At 34.3% G+C, this 25,337-nt stretch overlaps 4 protein-coding genes across 4 annotated transcripts in view; 2 read left to right on the forward strand and 2 right to left on the reverse strand.

Annotated features, from left to right (window-relative positions):
* Nucleotides 1–1,080: 1,080 nt before the first annotated feature.
* On the forward strand, nucleotides 1,081–1,242 carry Smp_202520 (uncharacterized protein; the record flags this gene model as incomplete). The annotated part of the gene is made up of 1 exon (XM_018796917.1): nucleotides 1,081–1,242. The coding sequence occupies one exon, from the start codon at nucleotides 1,081–1,083 to the stop codon at nucleotides 1,240–1,242; it is 162 nt and encodes a 53-aa protein (XP_018652011.1).
* Nucleotides 1,243–7,916: 6,674 nt separating this feature from the next.
* On the reverse strand, nucleotides 7,917–12,096 carry Smp_053560 (serine/threonine kinase; the record flags this gene model as incomplete). The annotated part of the gene is made up of 8 exons (XM_018796918.1): nucleotides 7,917–8,464; nucleotides 9,519–9,679; nucleotides 11,168–11,292; nucleotides 11,325–11,400; nucleotides 11,441–11,567; nucleotides 11,601–11,680; nucleotides 11,714–11,918; nucleotides 11,953–12,096. The coding sequence occupies 8 exons, from the start codon at nucleotides 12,094–12,096 to the stop codon at nucleotides 8,309–8,311; spliced, it is 1,074 nt and encodes a 357-aa protein (XP_018652012.1). The 3' UTR covers nucleotides 7,917–8,308.
* Nucleotides 12,097–19,832: 7,736 nt separating this feature from the next.
* Smp_053550.1 (hypothetical protein) lies at nucleotides 19,833–20,933 on the forward strand. The gene is made up of 6 exons (XM_018796919.1): nucleotides 19,833–20,195; nucleotides 20,228–20,414; nucleotides 20,450–20,503; nucleotides 20,535–20,643; nucleotides 20,676–20,759; nucleotides 20,795–20,933. Exons 1-6 carry the CDS (start codon nucleotides 19,997–19,999, stop codon nucleotides 20,900–20,902), a joined length of 741 nt encoding a protein of 246 aa, XP_018652013.1. The 5' UTR covers nucleotides 19,833–19,996; the 3' UTR covers nucleotides 20,903–20,933.
* Nucleotides 20,934–23,932: 2,999 nt separating this feature from the next.
* The window catches only part of Smp_150820 (acyl-CoA thioesterase-related), a gene marked incomplete at its 5' end in the record, with an annotated part of 30,378 nt that continues 28,973 nt past the window's right edge, over nucleotides 23,933–25,337 (reverse strand). Inside the window, one exon of the mRNA XM_018796921.1 lies at nucleotides 23,933–24,332. Coding sequence (XP_018652014.1) covers nucleotides 24,178–24,332 — 155 coding nt within the window. The 3' untranslated portion in view covers nucleotides 23,933–24,177. The remainder of the gene's footprint in view (nucleotides 24,333–25,337) is intronic.

Consider the following 25,337-nt stretch of genomic DNA (forward strand, 5'->3'; position numbering starts at 1 on the left):
ACTTCCGGCTGAATTCCCTTGATTTTCATCCTATATGATGTTTTGGCCAGGCTTGCTGTCCTATATAAGGATAAAATAACTGTTCAGTAGTATTCTTCGTCACTTGACGAAGTAAGATTATAGTAATAAAAGTATTGAGCCCTTAGGCTGCGAAAAGCCATTGAACATAGGAGCACCATTTTTCCAAGTCGTTTTAAACCTGTTTCACATTGTTTAAATGAATATAGCCAAATCCTGATAGTGTTTTATGCTAAACCACTAGAATTTCCTGTCGTGTTCAAGCTTGTAATATTAGGCTAACTGTAACGTACACAAAATGAATTAGAGTTGGATTATGTGGAATAATGAAATCTCAACAGAGTTATGTGTGACATAATAAACACAAACAAAATGAACAAGGTGAGAAATCCGATTGATGATTGCAAATGACGTTTATCTATTTATATAATATCACCTATATAAAATAATACATTTCATGTTGAGATAATAAAAAAGATTGAACAATGGGTAACTTCATGTTGTCCTCTATTTATCATTGATGTGATGCATAATATCAATTCCCATTGAATTTTAATAGTTGAGATCATGAGTCAATTGAAGCTAGGCCACCATGGGAAACCTGGAAGCACTGGATGGCCGTTTTGTCCTATTGTGGGACGCCTCAGCAGTGCGCATCCACGATTCCGCCTCGCGAAATTCGAACCCAGGACCTATCAGTCTCACGCGCGAGCGCCTAACTCTTTGACCACTGAGCGGGCATCCAACGGTGTTAATGTCTAACTTCAACCGATCCACGAAATTGAGACTGATAGATCCTGGGTTCGAATTTCGCGAGGCGGGGTCGTGGATGCGCACTGCTGAGGAGTCCCACAATAGGAAGAAACGGCCGTACAGCGGTTCCAGGTTTTCCATTGTGGACTAGCTTCAATTGACTCATGATCTCAACTATTAAAATTGCTAAAATATCCACAAAATCCCCTTACGAAATTATCATTTAACTGAATAAAGTGGTAAGGTGTAAAAATTCAACCGGTATTATTTGATAGTGGTAATATTAGCTATTTGGATGATTATTGCTTCATGTACGAGTTTGATACAATAAAATTTATTTTAACGGACAAACCAATGTGTGAAAATTGTTTCGACTTAACATATCTAACTTGTATTTTGTTTGTATATAAAGTACAAAAAGTCGATGTGATTCACAAATTGGTTATCTTTACATCAGTCATTCAGTATTGATCACTAAGCGACATATCAACATAGTATAACCAGTGTAATTTGAAATATGCAAGACTGGATCAACCGTCTCTTTACGATTGTGGTATTTTACATAAAGTTATGGGTTATTTTGATAACTTCTCTAATTAAATATATAACGGATTTTTATGTTAAGAAGGAGTACTTGTATGCGAATAAGTCACTTATTTTCTTTGGTATGAGCTAATTCAGTTAACAGAACATTTTCGTTCTTAAACAAACAAACATATAGAAGTGTAATATTCACTTGCTAAACTATTCGGTGCTATCATTGTGAATTATTTTTTATACACACTAAAATTATTGGTAAATATGCTTTTCATGATAAATCAATTCAGTACACCATAAACAACGTAAGACGTACCGTATAAGTCCATCACTCCAAGGTATCACGCTTCACACTAGCATAAAGAGAGTGAAAATTCAAAATATGAAAAGCGTGAAAGTTGAAATCGTAGTAAAGAAATATATAACAAGAGTGGAAACAAAATTGAAGAGTGAAAAGTAAGAGATAATACTAAGCTCGAAAGTAAAAAGCAAATGTAGAATGAATACATTTATGACACAATGGAGAATCTTGATAAATACCATCGAAGGTCCTCAACTATAGAATACTACTAAATTACTGACCTTTAGCAGGATATTTTCACTATACACTAAATCCCATTTGCACCAGAAATTAATGACTTCATGGAATGGCTCCGTGTCTTGATAGGATTACCTTTAGGTTCGTAATAACCCAATCCTAATTTGGGATTTATCTCATCCTTCTTTATTCCCAAACTTGGAGTAACTTCTTTTCTTTATAGTAGTATATATATTCTAAAAATGACTACAGAATCCAAACTAGTTAACGAGAATAATCGATTTAACAGAAAAGAAGTAACTTTAAAGAAATTCTAAGAAGTCCTTTGAAGAAACATTATTTTCTGAACATGCACCACATTACGGATAAATCTTGCAAGTGTGAAGTTATTATTATTAAACAAGGCATCAAAAACATAAATACATAGAGATTACATAACTACAACCTTAAGTACTTTTTTAAGTAGTAGATGTATCATTTTTGCTAATGAAAGGTACATTCATGAATTTCCTAACTATAGTATAAATTAGTGTTTAACAGCACTTTTGTATTCGATGTCAACTGATAGCCAACTGTTTAGGTCTGTGTGAGGTTAAGAGATTGAATAATTGTCTCATTTTGAAGAACAGAACAGAGTTTATTGAAGTAGCATTATTATGGATGCGGTGGTTCAAGAAGGCTACTGTATCACACTCACAAATGTCATTGCTTTTCGATTCCTGTTAAACATATAATGCAGTACTTAGGAAATAGTTTATTATGACAAGACTGGAACGTCATCTTTAAGAATTAGTGAAATAGCTTAATATTAGAGAATTATAATCCAGTTACATATTTCCTTTTAGCGTATATATCGAAAAAGAAGAAAACGAAAGCAGAGGGCAAGTGAAAAGAAACATGACGATGATAAGTCAATTTTAAGATAAGTTCTTCAATGTATCTTAATCTGCCTATTTATTATTACCTTATTACAAAAAAGTGAATAATCTTACTAGAGTAAACCTTGTGGTTATTCAAGTTTTATGTAATAAATTAATAGAATGAAATAGAAACTCAAAAAATTTTTCTAGTGAGCCTAATCATAGATATTTGTACACATTTAATCCTTGTTGTAAGCCTTTTTAAAATAGTCGTAGAATAGAAAAAGCCTTCAACTTATCAAGTTGGATCCACAGGCAGATAGCGATGAATTGTTCGAGGTCTTTCAATACACTTCCAAATCGATTCACGTAAAGGTCGGATTTAAAATGACAAACCGTAACCTTCAATATTAAGCTAATAATGGTGCAAAATATATATTGTATAATTAGCTGTACCAAAACTTACCTAATGGCCGTATCCTTTTAACGCCTACAACACGTAAATGGTCTAATTAAATTCTTCATATCACTTATTTAGCTAAGATGAGATTTTATCAGTAGATGTCATAATTCAGATCTTGAACAGTACAAGTAATCTTTGTAAATTATCATAATCTATGTTGTTGTTTAATATATTAGTATCAAATAATGATTGGGAATGAAGTACACTCCAGTATATGATACTTCATGGTTAAAGATAATTTGTACCCTACTTTCATTTAGATTTCATGTTTGTTGGCAAAAAGTAATCTATGGGCTTGGTGTAAAAGTAAGTATCGTAAAAAATTTGAACTTTAGTCGACTGGATCAAATAAAAGTCAACATTGACAAATTTTTCAAACTGCAAATCTTACCGTAGAAAATAATTTATTAAATGATTATTCTTATTATAAATAGTAATATACCAACGATTGGTGAAGAGGTAATCATCAACAGACAGTAAGATGTGAATGTTTTCATTTACTCTGTGTTCAAGATAAACATTTCATAATATATCTGTGATCATGAGTTCATTCATCATTTGAGATATGATTTATGTAACATCATCGTATCTCCAACACTGAAAGATTGTCATTACTTCAATCAGTGTTATCGACAGATGAAATCCATAATTCTAAATGTCTAGCTTATTTCATTTCACGTTTTTACCACTTTGGCAAAGTGATTCTATAAATAATCAGATGTATCGATAATTCTGTAGATTCATTTTATTGACTGTCATTCTAGTTGATTTTGTCATGACTTGATTCACACATTGAAAGTTATGAACACATTTATCACTGGATGCATGAATAGTTGCTTACTTGTAATATTTTATGTGAAACTAATAATGCTGACTATTTGATTCACGTGATTGAATGCTATTCTTATCTGTTCCATACATGTCATCAACAAATGTGTATTAATTGATTGATTGAGTGTGTATTAACTGAATTTCACTACTTAATTTGTAGAGAATATGATTGTTTTGAATGATTGAGGTTATGGTTATCATGAAGTGAGTAAATGCTTAATTAGAATATTGCTGACTAGTTGATGAGTAAGTTTAAATCGATTTTTTTCTATTAGCAGTTGACTTGATTAATCCGTGTATTATTGTTTGAAGGAAAATCGAAAGTTGGTCAACTTTACTTCATTTGATCGATTTTGCATTTATAAATTTCCATGGACTGATTTTTTAATTATGTCTATATCAAGGATACCTTTTACGTTTACTGATAATGAGATTCTAATCTTTGCTCTTTAGTGTTAAATTAATGAACAATAGTCCAACATATAAATCTTGTGTTGTTTTCATTGAGGATGAGAATAACTTTACCGAAACATTCTCAAGTATACAAGAGATCAAGATCGCAGGATGCATCATTTTCCCAAATAATTTATAACTGACTAGAATTCAGAAAACATTTTCTCTAGTTGTTCAAATGAGCTAACATATAATCATAGTAATATTAGCAATAAAATTTTACCTTAACACTGTCATTTACAAAAGTATCAATTAAGTCACAAATGCTCTTCTACATTTACTGTGAACATTTAAATTCTTAGTACATGTAACTAAACGATACCAAATTAATCCTTTACAGGTATCATTTATTCGACTATATACAATAATATGAATCATCAGTAGTAAATGAAAGTGAAAATTAATATATCCAATAGATTAAATATCTTAAAATAGCATTGAATCACTTTCGTTTATTCAATACAGATTGTTTTACCAAACACTTCCATATGACGTAGGCAAATCGTTTCGTGTTTTTTTCGAGACACAAAGCCACTGAATTCGAATGTAGGTAATCATGTTGCTGCACACTGATAACGACTCTCTAATTAGAATAGAATAACTATCTATTGTACTCTGAATTTCAGGAATTATTCGTCTGATAAAAGTTTTCAAATATCATCCATAAAACCAATATCTTACTGTATTTGGTGTTATTCACAAAATTATCCAACTCTTCTATTCATGTTTCTTAATTATTTTAGTTATCCTTATTGTTACCATTATCAATTTTCATCTATTGTTGACCGATTAATAAATAACAAACACCTTATTTTGAAGGCTTGTGAAATCCTCTATTATCTCGACATAGTTGTTACTGGATCACAATCAAAAACCATAAATGAATACCTTCTTACAACTTGTTTTTTTTAATTTTGGTATTACATTGATTTTAGAAGCGAAAAGTAATTAATTTTAAGTCGTCTTGATCAAACGTAATGGTAATGGACAAAAAGAATAAACGATTGTCATCAATCTACCTAATGAATTTGGTCAGTAAATTGTTGTGAAATGACAGTTTGCTATTTGAAACCCCATTTGACATAAAGTACATTGACTTAAATGCTCGAAAAAATCTGAAATTTCTGTTCATCAACTGTATCACTGCAGCTTCGCTTACCTTCAGTTTCGATTTAAACTGTCACAGGATTTGAAGAATTCCATCGATCAATTTATCTTAATGTTTAATTGAATGAAGTTATTCAACCAACGCACATTTCTGTTGCTTTTTATTTATTCGCTTAAAATGTGTGCAAAGTGCTATCTTTTACCAATTTATCAATCATTTCCACTTTCAAGTCATTTAATGTCTTCTGGTAATCCTATGGTTAAAAGAAGCACAAAGTGCTGAGAAGAGATTTTTATTCTTCATTATATTCAGTTAATTCTGTATCCTAGCGTCAGTTTAGTTTTTACCTTCAGATATTGACGATAATTACATATATCTGTGATCGATAATCTTTGAACTGTTATTCCGTTTTGAAAATTATCATGTGCTTGTGTAGTACGTACTAATAGCGTGTATTAGATCAAATGATTGTCTGATTTTGTACACTTTAACACAAAATCATTTTATGTACAATGAATATATAGGAGTATTAAATGACTTATATACCAAAGTGTTTCGTCTAAAAATAAGGAGAAACGATAGTATTAGAATATTCAACTTGAATTTTTAATAAAACGAAGTAGTACGGTTGTATAAATTCCTGTTAAGATGAACAAACATTATAGTCAAAATAGACTAAATTAACCAATCATTATCATATCATACAACTATACCAAATATGTGCTAATATATGTAGAGTACTATTGATAACATCAATAATATAAAGTTGTGTTTTCTCAAATGTAGAAATGAAGGTTGATCAATTGAGTAGCAATTCATTTTCTCTGAATCTTATAGATAAACAAGGTTAAATTCACTTAAAGTCAATGAAATAATGACTGCGAACAAAATATCTAATCTAACAGTTCAACACAAAACTCCAAGCTAAAAACTTTTGAAGTGATTTACTTTGATAAACTAGTTGATAAAAGTCAACTAATTTTCATGAAATTATAGATAATGGAGTCAAAAATTTAGCTCTGAGTTTATATTTCTTTCTTCTTTTTTATAGATACTATGAGTAGCTAGCCAATACAAATTAGAAAGATCGCAACACCTGAATAATCCGTGCTTCATAATCATAATCCAATACATAATTCCTGAAATAAGTAAAAAGTGCTTAGCCACTTTATAGACTAAGCTGTTAGAAGAAAAATAGTCATCAACCTATTTCTTCTCTACTTTAAAATTGAGTGTTAGTGATTTCATTGGTCACTCAAACTTTAAACTCTTAGTCGCTTGAAACGATAACATATTAACAGATTCCGGGGATACTGTTATGATTTAAATCCTGAATGTATTCATCATAACCCTTGTTTTGAGACATGATCTTTCTGTTGGATTCATTGTATGCGATATTTGCATCACTCAACACTGAAGTGTTATCTATAATTGGCAAAGTATGAAGGCCTTATGCTGTTATCCAGCTCATTTGATAATCTTTTTCCGGAATCCTGTTATTATCAAAATATATAGCCTAATTGAGTACATTTAGAAGAAAAGTATTGGTGACATTTTTTAAGGAAAGAAGTCCTGGTTTCGATTCAAGTCATCTTATTCATACTGACCTACATTCTCCAGGTTATCAACAGTTATTGCTAGTGGTAAAACTATGGTTAGTGAAAGATACAATTATTTAGAACTATTATTGTACTCCTTGAGGTTGAGTTTTTTGAACTTCTTAGAGTAATATTGATGGTTACCGGAGAATATTCTCATTATTTAACTGCTGTCTTTGTGGATTGATTTCTAAAATTAGTACAACAGAAGTATGTGATGAGGGACGATCAGGAAACATTTCAGCTCACACAATACACTTATGAAAAATATTTTTGGAAATCTAGCTGTTTCTCTCCAATCGACTAGTGATCCTACTTGCCTGTTTTAAATAGTTTGTTGAACTGATAACCAGAAATTGAATGGTTTAAACCCAGCCATTTGTTCAACTCAACGTTGTACTATGTTACAGTTCATTTAGCTAAGGATATTGCTGACAGTGCTGTTGCAAGCCTACATAACCTTTGAGCGTTCGAATTATTTTATTCTGGTTAGTGTGTTTTTAAGCCCGTTAGTTTTCTACGGGATTGGGTCGCTAACCCTATGCACAACCCTCCTCCTTTATCCGGGCTTGGGACCGGCAGTAACCGCAGAGGGGCCTCAGGCGGAGTTCTACATAACCTTTACAGCTAGATAAATAGTCTTTACTATGTTTAAATGAAAAATCCACAACAAGGTTCTCACCCGACAAAATACAACACCTTCAAACTAATTTGACAAACTACCAAGCATACTAAGACCAAACATCATTATTTTTTTACTTATTTTGAATATTGGCATTACGTACATAGAACACATTCTAAAAGGCATATTTATATGTATATGTTACATTTTTGTACAAAGAGAGAATTGACTTCATGCTTTGAAGTAAAATAACAATGTAATGAGCAATGTAGTTCAATAGTGAAAAATATAACCTCTACAGAATACTATTATATACTGTCATACATATACAATTTTAGAAATCGTGTATACAAAGTTAAGTATGATTTATCGTCAATATAAATACAAAAAAATAAACGTAAGTGAAGAAAAAGTAGTAGAAACGAATAGAAAATTTTAAAAAATTAACGATTATGTAATTAACAGAAAAGAAACAATAATAGCAATAATATTATTATTAACAAAGATTTTGTTGGTGATGATATCGATTAATTTAGTACCTTCTGAGAATTATTTTCAGGGTTAGATTTTTGATTAATTTTACGTTTAATTAACAAGGGATTTTTGGAGGCATCTAAAGTCATCAAAGTAGGAACATTGGAGTGTTCTTTACGCTTTGTCTGAAGACTTTCACGGAATATCTCCTTTTTTAAGAAACAAAAGGAAAAAAGTGGTGTAAATTAATAAAACACTATTTTTGTGGTTATTAACTAGAAACAATTGTAAATAAATGACGTGTTTTAAGTTCACTGTGGTTTTTAAATGCATTGTAAATTACTGAACACTATTACAAACATAATATGCGTCTTATTCTATCTGTTTATAAACAACGAACACTTCCACTTCTCGTCTTCAATCTGCTTCAAAATAAAGCACTCAATGTTAGGTGGCTACAGGCTTATCCAATAGTTTTGGTGGATCTATGTTCTCTGGGCTCGAAGACTTATCTGATAGTTTTTTATAACTACATCCTGACGAATGTACTGGATATGAACATCAGTTCACTCAATTATTCATGTTAGTGAAAATTATGGCGCTTCAATCAATTATATTTATACCCGTGTGCCGTAGAATTGATATCTACTGCAGCTATTAAACATAAGGTTAATTCTTAAGTTTTTAAAAATTCCGACTGATAAATAATAATAAGAAACATATTCATCATAAGTCATTATAATGCTTCGGTATACAAGGTTTGAGCTCTTTTTAAAACTATGCTTATGAGTGACTAAGTGCTTTTTCTAAATCTGCCATTATTTAATGTTTTATTACCTAGAAGATTTAAAAAATGCTTCGAACAGGGTCTCACATATCAAACGGATAATTAGACCTTTTGTTAAGTTACCTGGAAAGATAATTTTTGTAGTTTAGCTTTTTTCATTTACTGCATATGCTGAAAACTGATAAAACAAATCTAATAGAGCCTTGGTAGATTCATTATGCACCATAAGTGGTTGATTTAGAACAACATATAAGTCTATTATAAGTAACGCATTGTATTATAGTACATTCTAAGCATCTTTGAACGTTGAATTTACACGTTTTCTTCACTTTCTAATTCTAGAGAACATCAGCCTCTTCAGCATGCTGGGACAAAGTATCAACATAGTTAAATACTTCGATATGATTAGTATCAAACACTAGAATGACGGTGTTAAGTTATTGATAAATCTATTTATTTATGACATTCAGACCTACCCGAAATTGATCCCATGCTTTTGTGGTGAAAAACATATTGGTTCCAAGAGGTGTGTTGGGCACATTATTATGCTGAGCCACCCAATGGTTGTTCATCACTTCTCTGATTGTAGGTCTACGATCTGGCTCTGTGAGTAATAGGCTTTTGATTAGATCTTTAGCTATTAATCAATAAAAGCGTGCAAATATGTCGAAGAGAAAAAGAAAACCATGAACATCAAGTAGAATTGACTGATAGTAACAGAATAGTCAATAAAATTTTTCAACTAAAAAACACATACATCTTCGGTATTTTTTAACTTTGCTTAGTCTAGTTGTCAATTTTGAGTGGTTAAAAATGTTTTTTCCAAAAGGATTCAGAGTTGAAATTACGAAGCTAAAATAGTTTTGAAATATTGGCAAACTGGGTAGTTCGTCATTTAGTGTAGATAACACAAAGTAAGTATGATGTTCTTTATCAGCCATTTTAATACTTAAACGGTGATCACATATTTTTTAAGACTTCATACAGATAGTTCTTACAAACTTTTGAAAGCCGGTACATTAAAAGGATAACTGGCTGCAGACATATTTAACCTGAATACGTTCCAGTTTATTAGTGTTAACTTAGGATAGAGAAGAAATAAGACTGAAATCATACTCTCGAGTTGAAACTTCATTTGTTTTGAATTTAAGGTATCTCATAAACGTAGGTCTAATAACTTCTTACTCCAATGTTTCATGCACTCCTGTTTTAAAAACTGGGTTAACTGAAAATCGTGTTTGTCTAGATATTAAGATGACTGATATCACAATTTAGGTATTTCAAATTATGTTGATGGTTTCAATTTCATCAAACTTATGTTTGATCCGAATGTGGATAGGAATCAAATTTAGGATTTACACCTCGTTCTATTCATAACTGATCTGCTCTTTCCTAAATGTCAATAACGGAAAAGCATATATTCTCAGAAATAATTGAACGAAACTTAAAGCCCAAGTCAAACTTAGGTGCATCGCTTTTTATTTAGCCCGAGTTCGCAACAATAGGCAGGTCATATAGTTGATAATTAAACACATACCAATCAAATGGTTGTGAGGCAATTAAAAGTATTCGTAAACTCGACGTTACCTACGAAGACAAATGAGTTGATAGGAATGTAGTTCAGAAACTCAAATGTATTGAAAGTTATAAGGTTTGAGATTTTACTGGCCAAAACATAATTTTAGATCTTATAACAAGTAATCTGAAGTTTAAAGATCCCCACAAAATACTTCAGTAACGTGACTAGTTATATAGAACTACAGAACGTTGAAAGTAGAAGCGTCAACTAGTAATTAATGGCACTTTGTTGCTCTTTTTATAAGTGGAAAGCTATGGATAACTACCTAAGGGAAGTATGTAGTAAATTTCGATAGCTTTGACCGAATACACAAATATGAGATACTTGGATTTATATAAGCTACGAATACAGTATAGAAAGCAAGTATGGGTAGAATGTAAGATGTTCCATCAAAGACAAAATACATAATCCGAGGTGTGAAGAGGCTAAAGTCGGAAACAGGTTACTTTGTGATGTTATTAACGAATAAGCTAAAAGTAAATGCATCAGTAAGCGTAAAATTTGTGAGTACAAATTCGGTACCGTTCAAATAAATGCCCTACTTACCACTTTTTGAAACGGATTTCCATTGTGCATCAGGGAAGTCATACTTTCCAGCCCGAATCTTTGACTTCATACCAGGAGATATGGGTTGGCCATTCTGACTAAAAAACGGGGGACAACCTGAGAGCCTAAACAATATTATGAAATGTAAATTGCTTACAAAATATAGGTTATTATCCCTAGGGACCAGATATCACATGACTTGTCATATCGTTCAAAATTAAGGATCTCTGGTGCTAGATATAAATATGATTATAAAAAGCATAGTGAACCTACGGACATAGTAAGGAGTGTAACATGGTGTTTGAAGAGACTTTTTAGTGATGACTTCTTTCGCAAATCCAAAGTCCGTAAGTTTGAGGACGGCACCATTCTCATTAGACGTGTAAAGCAAATTTTCCGGCTAAAAGGAGCTCATTAGAAAATCAAATATTACTTTAAGATCACGGTGAGCTATATTTCTTTCATGAAGATAAGCAATTGCAGAGGATATTTGATACACTATTTTTGCAGCTTCTACAAAAATAGACCACCAAATTTACGAGTTACCGCTTTCTGTGAAATTTTCATTTTCCTTAATTTTATTAAATAGTTCACCACCCCTCATATATTCCATTACTATTAAGAGGTAGTTCTTTTTAGTGTTCTGGTTTGTGTTTTCAAAGACGTCCACAACCTTCACTATATGAGGACAGTTTGAGACTCTCCAATGAATTTCAGCCTCTCTTCTTGACTTTTGATTGTCCTCAAGTATCTATAGTATGAGCCATCATACCAAATTATAGTACCTTTAAAGCATACTGAACTCCTGTCTCATTATGAATACACTGCATCACCTTTCCTGTGATCCCCAAGCCCAGCACATTGTTTGTGATCGTATATTCTGATGTTATAGTAGATGTTTTAGGAACAAATGGTCTAGAACATGACATCCTCGCTAATAGCAATAATCGCAATAATCAATCACTCAACCCAAAATCGCGGACTTCAAGTTGCCTTCATCAACAGTACAGTCAAAACAATTATACAAAAAAAACTTGGAATTATTCAAGAATCATGAAAATAGCTCTCTGACTTTGATAACGAAGCATTATGTAATATAGACTCTCTATTCCTTCGAGGATAGGCAAAGACATTGAATTTTCAACCTTCATTTCCCATGATACTATGTCTGTATTTCAGTAGCCTTCGTTTATGCCTGTTTTTCCTTTAAACAGGTCAATTGAAGGCTCAGACATCAGTTCTTTCGATCGTTAGATCCAATCTCTGATTACTCATCTAGAATTTGTTCGATATGTGAGACCAAAAACTGCTGTCTACTTCGTACTATGATGATAAACTAGGAGAAGAATCAAGGAGATCACTATTTGGAGTCCCACGCAAAACAATGAAGCTTTTTCTACCTACTTCTAGGTGGTATAAAAATCTCAACATATCAAGCCTGTTTTCTATTAAGTGAATCAGGTTTTTCCGAAGTTCTTCAAATACCAGTCATTTTCAAAGGTTTCGAAACATTTCCAAAGCAAACGCTTGGAGCATACATAGGATTTTACTATTTTGACAGTGAGAAAACTTTGTTTAAAATATTCGTATCATGCGTCCCTACGACTTTTAAGCACAGACGAAAATCAGTGAGCCGTCATCTAACCATGACTTAATTTGACTTCTAAATAATTATGAGTCAGAACCAATCTCGTTTGTTTGACGATGTTTAAGGAGATTCCTAAGTTGTCCAGCTGTAACGGTAACAGATTTCGAGGAATATTGTCAAAGGCCTTATTGAACTCTACATAGATTAGAGTTACTGTAGCTGTAAACAAATCCCCAAAACCAATAGCTCTGTAAGTGTGCTTAAGAACATGTGCTTTAGACTCCAGAGAATTAAATATGTACGGTCAAGTAACATCATTACAAACTTGCAGTATGCAATTGTTCTCGTCTAAAAGACAGGCAATATTGTTTTCAAAAATTTGAATTCGGTAAGTTCACTGAGCAAACATTTGCGTTATTTCCGGATCCAGACCACTTAAAAAACTGTGATTCGATATGCCGTTTTAATCTGTTCCATTCAAGGCAAACAATATGATCATGCACGAATGTTCGAGCTCCAAATGTAACGTGAATTATTCAGTATGACACCCATTCCCGCGTTACTTCCGATAGTCTAATCTAGGCTAGTCCAGGGTTCGATCTGTCCTCTTGCCGACTTATGGACTTTTATTAACTTGGTGCCGTAGAATCAGTAGTCTCTTCCAAAATTATATTTCTCACTATAGGCTCCACCATCCTCGAATTGCTTGCATTTTATTTGGCAGTCTCATTTTCCTTTGACTTCGCTAGGTTTCAAGCAATAAAACTGGATATATGTTTTTCTTCTTTGTAAACCCTGTTGATGGATTTCGTTCGCTTCCACTAAATACTGACACCCTTTCCGTCACTTTTCTTTTGTTTTGACTTTTTGATCTATTCACTCGTTTGAAATATCTTACGAGAGAGTTTTGATCTCCATACATGGCGTCGTTATATCCACCCTGTAGTAGCTCTTAGAGTTATCACACTTTTCCATCGTGATCGCTGGAGACTGAGTTACTGCCTATCCCGATCCAGGATAAAGAAGAAGGGTTTGGCTTAAGATAAGTAGTCCCATCCCTTAGAAGACAGCCATGCCAACAAAAGCCATCAAAAAACTTAAACCACTTAAATTCATTTCTAAAAGTTGAGGTATATTCAATTGGAATAATCATGGTGCCACATGATGAAATCCGAGATTCTCCGGTTGGTACCTCTCGTTTTGTCTATAGAAGAAACGAGACCTGTGACCGAATAGGTCTCTATTTAAACCCTGAAGTAGGACAGTTGAAGCGCTGGACTCTTTTTTCAAACTCACGTTTTCAACATTTGGCGTAAAAAATATAGGAAATTGAACGCCTACGCAAAATAGGTAAGTGAAAGAATACTTGAGCTATAATGTTCCGACATTAATAACACGTTTTTGATGAACTCCTAACCAGTGAAACTAAGTTGGTTTTCGGCTTCATCCTAGAATCAACTTCCACAGGAATGTTGGTTCGATAAACTTACCAATCAAGAACTTGTTAAATCGGTTTCCTCAGTTTAATGGAGAACTACTATCCCGTTCAATGTTCGACTTTCAATAGATGACGCCCACTGACTAGTCAATATTTGAAGATAACCCATAGATGTCATATAATTAACTAGCTTGTTGTCTTACCTCGTAGCATGTGCTTTTTTTTGCAAAAATTATCGTTCATGGTTTGCCGAATGTGTCCTCTGTATGAGGAACAGAGTTTGCAATGGAAAAGATTATAAGAAAATTAGACAAGAATATCAGAAGTACAGCTAGCAAGCTAACTAACACCATATTGTTGGGGCTCAATTTGTCATTCTCTGTACGGATATCAGTTGTCTGTGTGGTGAAGTTGAACCTAACCACACAATCCTCGAACCTGAACATGAGACAACTAAGAAAATAGTTCTGCAGCAATTGGCGGGAAAAAGGATCCAACAATGAGGAGGGCGAGAAAAAAGAATTTAAAAAATTCAAATTCATTGAATGGCATTTCTCAGCCTTGCAGGTGTGACCATTCTTGTGTATCCCATACTTTTTATTCATATTTAATATATTGTCATAACTGTGTTCTTCGTCATTTATGGGTGATTGTTTAGATGCGATGAAGCGGTGCAAACAATTCTGTGACTTCCACATAAGATCTTATGAGTTAAGCAGTTACATCATGGCATATTTACAATTTTAGGATTAGATCTATTATTAGAGAAATACGCATAACGAAATAGACCATAATTCTACATCTACTCACCTGGCCATCGAATTCCCCCAAAGTCAAAAATAGAGAGGAACCCGGAGAATTGCTCCACTGTTTGTATAAAATAAAAAGATGCGAGGAATAAATGTATAACAACAGGTGATCGATGTTCGGTTTCACTTAAGTTCTTTGTTTCCAGAATGCCTTGATAATCTAGAAGTAACAGACAGTGTACACACTTTTAACATGAAAATTAGTTAAACCGGATCACTTGCTTTCTCTTAAGAAATGTGTGAACTTGCCAGAAATCGGATTCACTAACAAACTCGGTCATGTATATGACTATGAGTCTGTGAAGACTGCCTTTCATGACACATTTCGCAACCGTGGATACAGTGTCCGTTGAACTGGAAAACAAGGACATTCAATTGATAAAGACAAAACAACAAAAACACTAAATGTCCCAGAATCGAACAGGTTTCTTGAAATGATCAACATGATTGAAGCCTCAAAGACAAGCCGTTTCGTTGGTTTGATGAAATATTCATGTTCTGGTAAGACCAAAATTCTTAAAGTCACCCAGGAAATCAGTTGGTTTGCACCTTATAAGACTGCCAGTTGTGCTAGTCATAAGTATCTCCAATAATCCATCAATGTAGGAAAATATTGAAGCTAGGCTTACTACGGGCCAGTGTGGTCTACTAGGTAAGTGCATGACCTTATATCACAGAGGAGGATAAATTGAGTGCATGTGAAGGCAAATGCTTGTATTCACAAAATTCATACGGTGTGTGAGCCATGGAAGATGTGACAATAAAGAGAGGAGTTGACCTTGCTTCAGGTCACCACCCGGTTCCTCCTAGGATCACTAAATAAATAAAAAAGTAGTTATTTGTTTCACGAGTGTCACCATTTTGTGCCTCTTATGTACTAAATTTTATGCCAATGTTATCATTTAGATAAAATACTGTTTCCTCTCTTGCGGTTTATAACACTTTCACTTACAACGAACCGTGCCCCATAGTAATAGGAAAAATTCTCTGTGATGAACCACGTTTGTGAGACAACAATTATACCGAACTTTATTTCATCCTTGGCTACATTCTCACTTCCAAGACTATGGAGATTATTGCAATACATAGTTATGACATTTAAGTAGCAATTAAGGTACTTGAAAATATAATCTGGGTTTAGTTACTAGCCCACATGCAATCATGCAATCTGCTAACTCCCGGGTTTCAAAACAAGCATTCACACTTAGGAGACTTACTTAATAAGAGAGAGGACTGCCCGTCTGCCAACGTGATATTTATAGATTTTTTGACAAGGTTTGAAAGGGTTTCTCACCTAGGTCCTATGTGGAAGCTATCAAGTTTCGGAATGACAGGTGCTGTACAAAAATGGATAAGCAGCAGAGAATTGAGGTAAAAGAGACACCTTCTGAATGGAGGCCGATCAAAAGTAGGGTGCCCCAAGGCAACATCTTGAGTTCCCTACTTTTCCTTCTCCACATCAACGAATTACCGCGATTGTTTATGAATGATGTCAAAATCTGAAGAACATTGGGAAGTCAACCTATCGTTGTGATCCCCAGACTTACCTAGAAGAACTGGTTAGGTGGTCTCAATGCTGAGGCTGAAAAATTACTTTAGAGAGAGTATGCTCATGAACATCTGATATGATAACAACTGCCAGTATACTGTTGACCGTATATCTCTTCAATGCGTTCAGGAACACAAGGACTTCAGGCAATAGTAAGTCACGACTTGAAATCAACTACACGCTGCAACGCAGCGGCTGTCCGAAATTTTCAAGGGTTATGGTCACTTCGCCAAGTATTCAAATACTTTAACAAAAAGAAGTATCGAATTTTATATACCGCTTATGCGAGTTGACATTAAGAGAACTGTATCCAGGCAGCTGGTACATGACATATCAAGAATACTAACTCATCTGAGCACGTTTAGTGTGGGAACAAAATTAATGAAGAGTATTTCCAATGTCCCTTACAATGAGTGCTTAAAACTCCTGAACCTTTTACCATCATCATGTCGTATCAATAATATCAACATGAGTTCCTTTGGATATTATATTAACATTCCGTAGATTTAATTACGATTCGGGCGTCAACATGTCTTAACTTTTTGCTCCCTCTGGCGCTAATAAGCTTCAAGGCCATAACAAGAATGTTCACAGACCGTAACATAATAAACTCAGAGCGGGGTCCCGCTTTTATCATCGAGTGATCTGGAGAGTGAAAAGTGAAACGATCGCCAACGCTACCCAAACAAGTCATAGAGCTACTGACTTCCGAATCCTCACTACCTAAAAATACTACCACTTGTCTCGCCGTTAGTAAGACCTCTAATCACTTCATTTAGTCTTCAAGTAAACAATCGGGTCACATATGAATGTTCGGCTTCGAAATGTAACATGTATTATTTAATATGATATTCATTTCTTCGTCAATTTACTTAGGTAGTGTTATTGGAGGAATAGATGCAAAGTTTGTTTGCATATGGTGACCTGTTTGATTTCTAATAAATTTCCAGGGACGAATTTCAAATAGTAGAGTAACTAACGTAAATGCGAATATGCACCAAAAACTAGCATTATCTGGTGGTAGTTAAGGCAATACATCCATCTCTTTAGGAAAAAAACGAAAGAATGGTAAATGTGATCGCACAAATATGAGTAAAAAATAAATTTTCTCCTGATAAGACCTACAGCAAAAATCTAAATATTATTTGAAGTGCTAAATTTGAGTGATCCACCCCTACTAGACTAGTATAATAAGCGCAATGTTAGCAAAATATCTGAAAATGTTGAGGAATCCTTTTTTCAAAAACACACGTGTCTTCACTTTTATATAATACTTTTAGACACGGCAGAAATGTAAACGAAAGTTTTTTCTGCTTTATCTATCACCATTTCAATCGCCAAATTCCAATCAAAATGCTTATGGCGGAACTGCAAAAGCGGCCTTGAGTAGTAAAGGTAGGTTTTCAGTTTACACGAGGATGAATGGTGGTGAAAGTTGTTACATTTCTCATCAGCACAGCTATAAAGAAACAAAACATATGGAATAATGCTCCAAATGACAGTTAGAAGTAAGCACAGAGAATTTACTCCTCGCGTTTTGTGAACAAGCAGTTTTGAATTCACAAATCCGAAATCTGTACGCAATAAAGTTACTTATTTTGGACCTAAAATCTTTTACTAGCCTTATAACCTGTGTATTATTTTCTTGAGTATTATTCGAATCAATCGGTGAGACTATAATTCATGGACGACTTTTGAGCGACGCTAGAGTGACCTTGAGAGCGTCCACCTACTGACTAGAACCGTACGAGGGTTATCGACCAGAGTGAGAACTTGGATGCTGATTTACACTTGATGGTAAGGGTTACGAATTAGATTTAAGATTTTCATCACAAACTATAACCAGCTGTAATGCCAAAACTCTATTTAGCCAAATAATTATTCACTCGTTCAAATGAGTGAATTTCGGACCGAAATGCGAGACCTCATTGGTTCGTCCATAAATTATAGTCTTGTTTGAAAATTTTCTAATTGATGACTTCTCAATTCGGCTCTCCTGGGTGGAAGCTGTCAAACCATCATGACACTCAAGGTCACTTTGACGTCGCTCAAATGTCCCTCGTAAGTTCTAGTCTCGCTGCCTCTGGTAAAACAGGGCTTTTAAACATTTCAACTGTTACCTACAGACTATATCGACTAAAGCTTCACTTGCAATGCACTTTCCACAGACAAAGTTAAACTGTGGAGAATCTGGTTCGACTTCAAGGTTAGGCGGATTACGACAGACTTACTTTCGACACCCTAGAGTGTAAAGTAGTCCATCTGGAACATGTAGTAAACTGCTGATACAACATAGATAACTTCTCTTCAGAAGTATCTCGAGTTGAGAAAGGTCTGTTAGTCTTGACACCCTATAATTTAAAGTCTTACACTAACGACGACAAAAGTGCCTTACGAGTAAATCCTGGACCGGCATTTTTGACGGTGTAACTTTCCAATTAATCTTAAAAAGTTTTATTCGGCCTCAATTATAGTATGGGAACATATTGTTTCCTTTCTCACTCCAAAAGGATAAGAATGTACTAAAATGTATCCAAAAGCGAGCCACTAAATCAGTCCGTGGACTCAAATCGAACCCTGCAGGTCGAATTGTTTTACAATTGTAAAGAGCACTTCAAATAACTTAGTCTTTACTAATCAAGGTATAGGCTCCTCGCAAGTGGCCTATTAACTTGTCACATCTAAACATTCCTGGGCATCCCCTTACTTAATTAAGTTCATTCACAACACAAACCTTAGGGGTAACATTAGGAAGTTAAGGACGTAACATAGCAGAATGGGCTGTAGGGACACCTTTAACTCTCTAAGATTAGTCGAATCCTGGATTTTTCTACCGGCTGAGGTGGTCAATGCGACTTCTAAGGGGTCCTTCAAGAGGAACCTCAATGTATTTTAAGGACCTAGGACAGTATTTCACCACAATGTACTAATATTTTTGTCTTATAAATATACCTAGGTTCCTACTTGGAACTGTCAATAATCGACTGCTATTAGATACGGAACCCCTCTAAGCGAAAGCTTCATCTATTCCTTCCACAACAATTTGAAGATAATAACTATTTCTTTCGACTTCCACTAATAGTAGGCAAATAATGTGGTTTTATTATGACAGCAGTGGTTTTGTAATGTTACTATACTTAGTTTTTGATTCATATCAATCCACCCTACTTTGGCTCAAGGGTAGGGTAAATGCCCCTTGCACCCAAAATTAGTAGAATGGGAATTCTCATCGGCCTACTCCATTAACTATTGATATTAATTTGGCAATTCACGTGCACATCTTTATGTATTTATGGGTCGCATTGCTTATTTTCTATTCCCTGTATTTTTGTCTCTATTATTTATCATTCATTTGCCATCTTTTTTAGTGAATGTAACTGTGTGCAGTCCATCATCTAATTAAATACACTTAATTTGAGTTTGTTATTTACAACTTCAATGTAGCATGAACACACACCTGGTTGAATACTCATCTAGCGATGAAGAAAAGACTGAAAAACTGGAGCTGCCTACAACACTCCAAGATTTAAATTCCGATTCCTTTCGTTTTTTTGTTCGTGAAGATGATCCTTCGAAGCATGATTTTCGTAGTAGAACTTTTCCTCATGAACCTGGGAGTTGGGCTACTTCCGTTTATATTCCATGTAATCATAACAACATCTTGCATTGTACCAAGGTTATCATTTGCATTCTAGAATACTTGAGGCGATCAAAGACCCCGTAATTCAATCAAATCCTGTAATGGCTGATTGTTATACTGTGGATTCTCCTCACATAAGTTTGTCGAAGACATGGCCTATTTATTTCCATTGGATTGAGAATCTCGTTGGTAATCTTCGTTCTGCTGTAAAATCTTTTGGAAAGTAAGAATAATTGATACATGCTTAAGCAATTGTAGGTTCTGGATTGCACTTGATGGTGTAGAAGTTCTTGTAAATGAAGAAAACACACGGTACCCACCTCCTACCGTTTATAATGTGTAGATCATTTTTTACTTTAGTAGCTTCTGAAGAGTCGCGTATAGTACTGATTTCTCTACTCAATTCTGTTGATCCATGTGTCACTGCGTTTAGAGGACCAAAGTATTATGAAGTGAGACAGTCAATTTCCCTATTATTCCTCAGAATCCCAAATTTCATATGAGCTTTTTGTGGTGTAATGGGAATGTTCGTAAGAAGTATTCAACAGAAACACTAAACAATTTTTCGGTAAGACAACATTTTTCTGTGATTTATTTATGCAGATGGATTTGCAAAAAGCAATATTTGTAGAATCTAAAAAAATATTCCATGAAGTTACAGATATAGTGTGCAAAAGTGGAAGCAAACATTTCGACATAAATATATTGTGATCTTTTATGTAAATAGATGTACTGTGCTTTGAAATATTCATATTTCTCTACAAGCTTATTTATTTTGACGCGCACAAAATCTTGCACAAAAATAATCAGTCTTATTGGCATTCATTCAAATTAAAATAAACCGGAATAGTTTGGTATCAAAGAAGGATATGAGTTCTAAAAGCACAAGTAAAACATTAAGAGGCCCGATATCTGACTCGAAGTGGGTTGTATGATTGTTTGTTATTGAATGATTGCTGTCGAAATATATATATCGCCAATCCTCGTATATAATCATTGACTTAAATCGCGATGGTGAATAACAGAATTAAATAAGTCAAATACGAGAATGGGTTTTTGAATACGTATATTCTGTACAATCGTTGACCGGAAAGCGAAACAAAATAAAATTACGCGCAATGGAGAAGGCGATTGAGCCAACTTGATTTAATCAAGTGTGAATCGATATTTATAGCCAAACAAAAACAAGTTACAGACATGACTAAGATAATAAATGCACACATATACGTCTACATGGAAACAGTCAAGATTGATAAGCCAATAATTAACAAGATCAAAATGTGACTCAAGAATGATGAGTAGATCGGCCTGTCCAGAAGCTAGAATGAGTTATGTGGGCTTAACATAGCAACCGACACTATGGACATATATATAAAACATAAAGGCAGTTTCCAGTACCACATGGTGGTTAGTTTTTGGCCACGTCAGTCTGTCCTTATTTCCTGATTTTTAGAATCTAGATAACCCCTGCAATGTATCTTATGTAATCATTTGCCTCGTTGCTGATGTCTTACTCATATATTTGAGAATTCACATCGCCAACGGGTCCGCTCTTCATTTTCTTCTGACTCTACTCCTCACTTTATTCGGTGGTTCTACCACACACAATACTCGAAGCACCTACGACTTGATACGTCCCAGTCACATTTTAGCGGTTGAGTGGAACTGTCAAATGCTACATAGAAAGTTGTTATTTGGTTTCCCCGTTCCGATACCATGACATTCTTATCAACATTGGGGATATGAACTATAGAATTTTAACTCAATGATGACAAGTTACGCTCTTTCTGCGAGACATGAAGGTTTTGTCTCCGATTTCTGACGGGGTCGAGGGTACGCACTGTTAACAGGTCCTGTGTTATAGTGAATCAGTTCCCAAGTCTTTCACCTTTTCTGCATGGTTATAAATGATGGTATTCAGAGTATATGAAATAAGTCTCTGAACATCCGGAGGTCCCGCTAATCAGTACACCAGAAATAGAGAATTGACACCCCAAGCCAATCTTTGTACTCTCAGTATGAAGACAAGGTAATTTCAAGATAAAAATTTATGCTCCAAATGCAACGTGGCCCTCAAACGCATTGTTCAAACTGGATCTTATCAGTATTTATATTACTTGAAAAGTAATTAAACACGAAACCATCCAATTATAGTAAAATAGAGAACACTACATTCATAGGCCGATAAAGTCTTTACTAGGAATGTGGCTCTATTAACCGAAACCTCTCCGGTTGATACAATTTGAACAGGTACAATTCTTATTTCACAATTGAGCACCTAGTCTTGGCTACTACGTTATTTAGACTGAATTTAAAAGAAGCAGAAATTACTATAAAGGATTGTTTGGGTGTTTGTTTCATAGGGCTTCAATATCAATCAACTCTTTGATTGACAAGTAGTACGTCCTACTTCTTTTTAAGTACTTAGCAAAGTTGAAAGCTGCAAATGTGAAGAAATCGCACTGCATAAGTTATTGGAAAATAAGAAAATAGATCTGTAGCGTTAATCTACCAAAACTTGCAACAACAAGTAAAGATTTGAATCGAATTTCGGATTATGATCCAGGTTCAGTATAAAATAAATAACTGTCGATTTGGTAAACTCCATTCAAGGGCAGTGTTACATATTTACGTTTTCGTAAAATGGAATGAATTTATTTCGACCTATAAAACTCCTCTTAGTCTATGAGGAGGGATAGATATTGTTTGGTTGCCTGTCCAGATTATTAGGTCAAACGAGATCGGGGTCGCGTTCGTATCAAATACACCATTGAGAAATCAAGATCGCCAGAGTTTACATTTATTACATATTAAGACCGATGGCACAAATGTGCATTCCTTCTGTATATTACAACGCAAGCACTGTGTAAAAACATATGTCTGAAGATATTTTCAATCAATACTCGGATCCAGACAATAATTTTGGTGCTGCGGTAGTAGAGAACTGCATTTGTAAAAAAATATCGGAAGATATCCTTAATGTATGAAAGTTTGCAAGTTGGTATGAATCTGTAAATAACCAGCTTAGTTACCACACAATTATCGTCTGACCGCGAAAGTTATATCAAATAAATATAGAGAAAACAGTGTTATAGAATTATATCTGATCAATAGGCTTTTCACGCATAAAAAGTGTTCTATATTATTCTGGATGTTTGGAGTTTACCATTAATATGTGATAAGATAGTGTCTTATCGATCCTGGTTGTTGACTACCGACTGGATTTCATGTCGAACTGAGCGACGATTTGGGCCTTACGTATAATGATTTACTTGGTATTGTTTGCTTGATTTTCACATTGATGTTTAGGATTGCCATTGATAAACGGGAAGATTCAAGCAAACAATACCGAGTGAATTTACACTTCACTTCATTGCACAAGCAAGGAGCTATCAGGATTCATTAGCTAAGTGGATAACGTGATGGCATTTGAAGCGAACGGTATTGGGTTCGAGTCCCGTTGTGAACATAATGATATATGGACATGATTTTCGTAACTAAAATTAGCCTTGAAAAACTTGTATAAATCTGGAGTTAAGGCTAGTCTTATTTCGTAACTTCGCTTCTCATCCATCTACCAATGAAGGATACTGCTTGCTCAATTCACCCTAGTAAAAACTGAACAGGTTAGAAAAAACACTTAGTGTGAACAGTCTTAATCACTAATCTAACCAAAACTCAATTCAATGTTGAAGTGGAACGGCTTGTGAGCTTGTATAGGGAAAATATTAGAAGAACATTCAATTCATCGTAATTTAGTAGTGAATAACAAATATGAAGAAAATATTGCAGACATGCTAATCAGAGAATCACAGCTCAGATGTCATAACCATAGTTAAAGAGTAAGATATAACTAAAACATAATGTCAAGAGACTTCCTTATATGCTGAGGAATGTTGCATAGATATATATGTCCATGACAGAAATTAAGATATACAAAAAGGTAATACAATTTGTTTAAGTCAGGTGTTTATATCGGTGTAGGATTATTTTTCGGCTTGTTCCGCTAGTTCACCCATTGATGTGTAGGATGAGACTGGCTTCAGTTGTTGAGTCCGCACTAAGCCTTGTTGAGCCATGCTTGCCAGGAGACAGCCTTCTCTGTTCCATATGTCTCCATATGAAAGTGTCAAAGCGCCACCTGTACACCAAAAAACCAAGTTTTAATTTAAATGGTCAGATAGCAATCCTGAATGTCCACCAAAGAAGGTTAACAACATGTTTTATAAACTTGAGAAGACTAAAGAACCAGCAGATTTCCTAACATAAGGTTAGGTAAACCACAAAGTTTTCAGAAAACATGCTGTTAAAGTTCACTTGGTGTTGTTTACTTGTATCTTCCCAATTGATATTTAGGACTGCAGTCGATCAATCTCTTGTTGGCATATGTGCATCCTGTGCGGACTGCCTCGATATTGCCTGAAGTACAATCTTTATAAGCAAAGATGGAGAGAGACGGATCTATTGCATTCCTAAATACAAATGGGACGATACAAATAAACAACACCAAGTGAATTTAAACTTCACCTCATTGCACAAGCAGGTGGCTATCAGGATTCAGTAGCTAAGTGGATAACGTGATGGCGTTTGAAGCAAACTGTACTGGGTTCGAGTCTCAGAGTGAACATCAACTCTGAAATTCAGGTACATCCATCTGAGAAGTTTCAGATAGGACGAGACACGCGTTCTGGATTCCACTGCTAACTATCCATCTTTGCTTACATACTGTTAAAGGTTGTACATCAATATAATTTATGAGTTGCAAGCTTTTATAAACACTCTTACTTGGGATCAAATCAATAATCACAATTAGGCAGTGGTTTCCAGTTAATCCAGAAGTTCTTCATATAGATGGATTGATACACCGTATTTACAATTTTTCACGCGCTACTCTAATAAATGATTACCTGTAGTTCATGTAACTTCAACAATTCAAGAACCAAAGTGTAAGATGCACAATTTGTTTTCTAACTAAATTATATAAAATCTTGGAAGATGAACTGAATTAACCTTACCCTATGTTTATAAGACGATACTAAACATTGATGAAAATAACAAAATTAAGAATGATAGTGGTGATCGCTCAATATCAAATAGTTTCGTAGCAAATTTAAAACTAATCCACACTATTGTGCTGTTGAGACTC

This window comes from Schistosoma mansoni, chromosome 4 (assembly GCF_000237925.1).
Source record: "Schistosoma mansoni strain Puerto Rico chromosome 4, complete genome".
Lineage (NCBI taxonomy): Eukaryota > Metazoa > Platyhelminthes > Trematoda > Strigeidida > Schistosomatidae > Schistosoma > Schistosoma mansoni.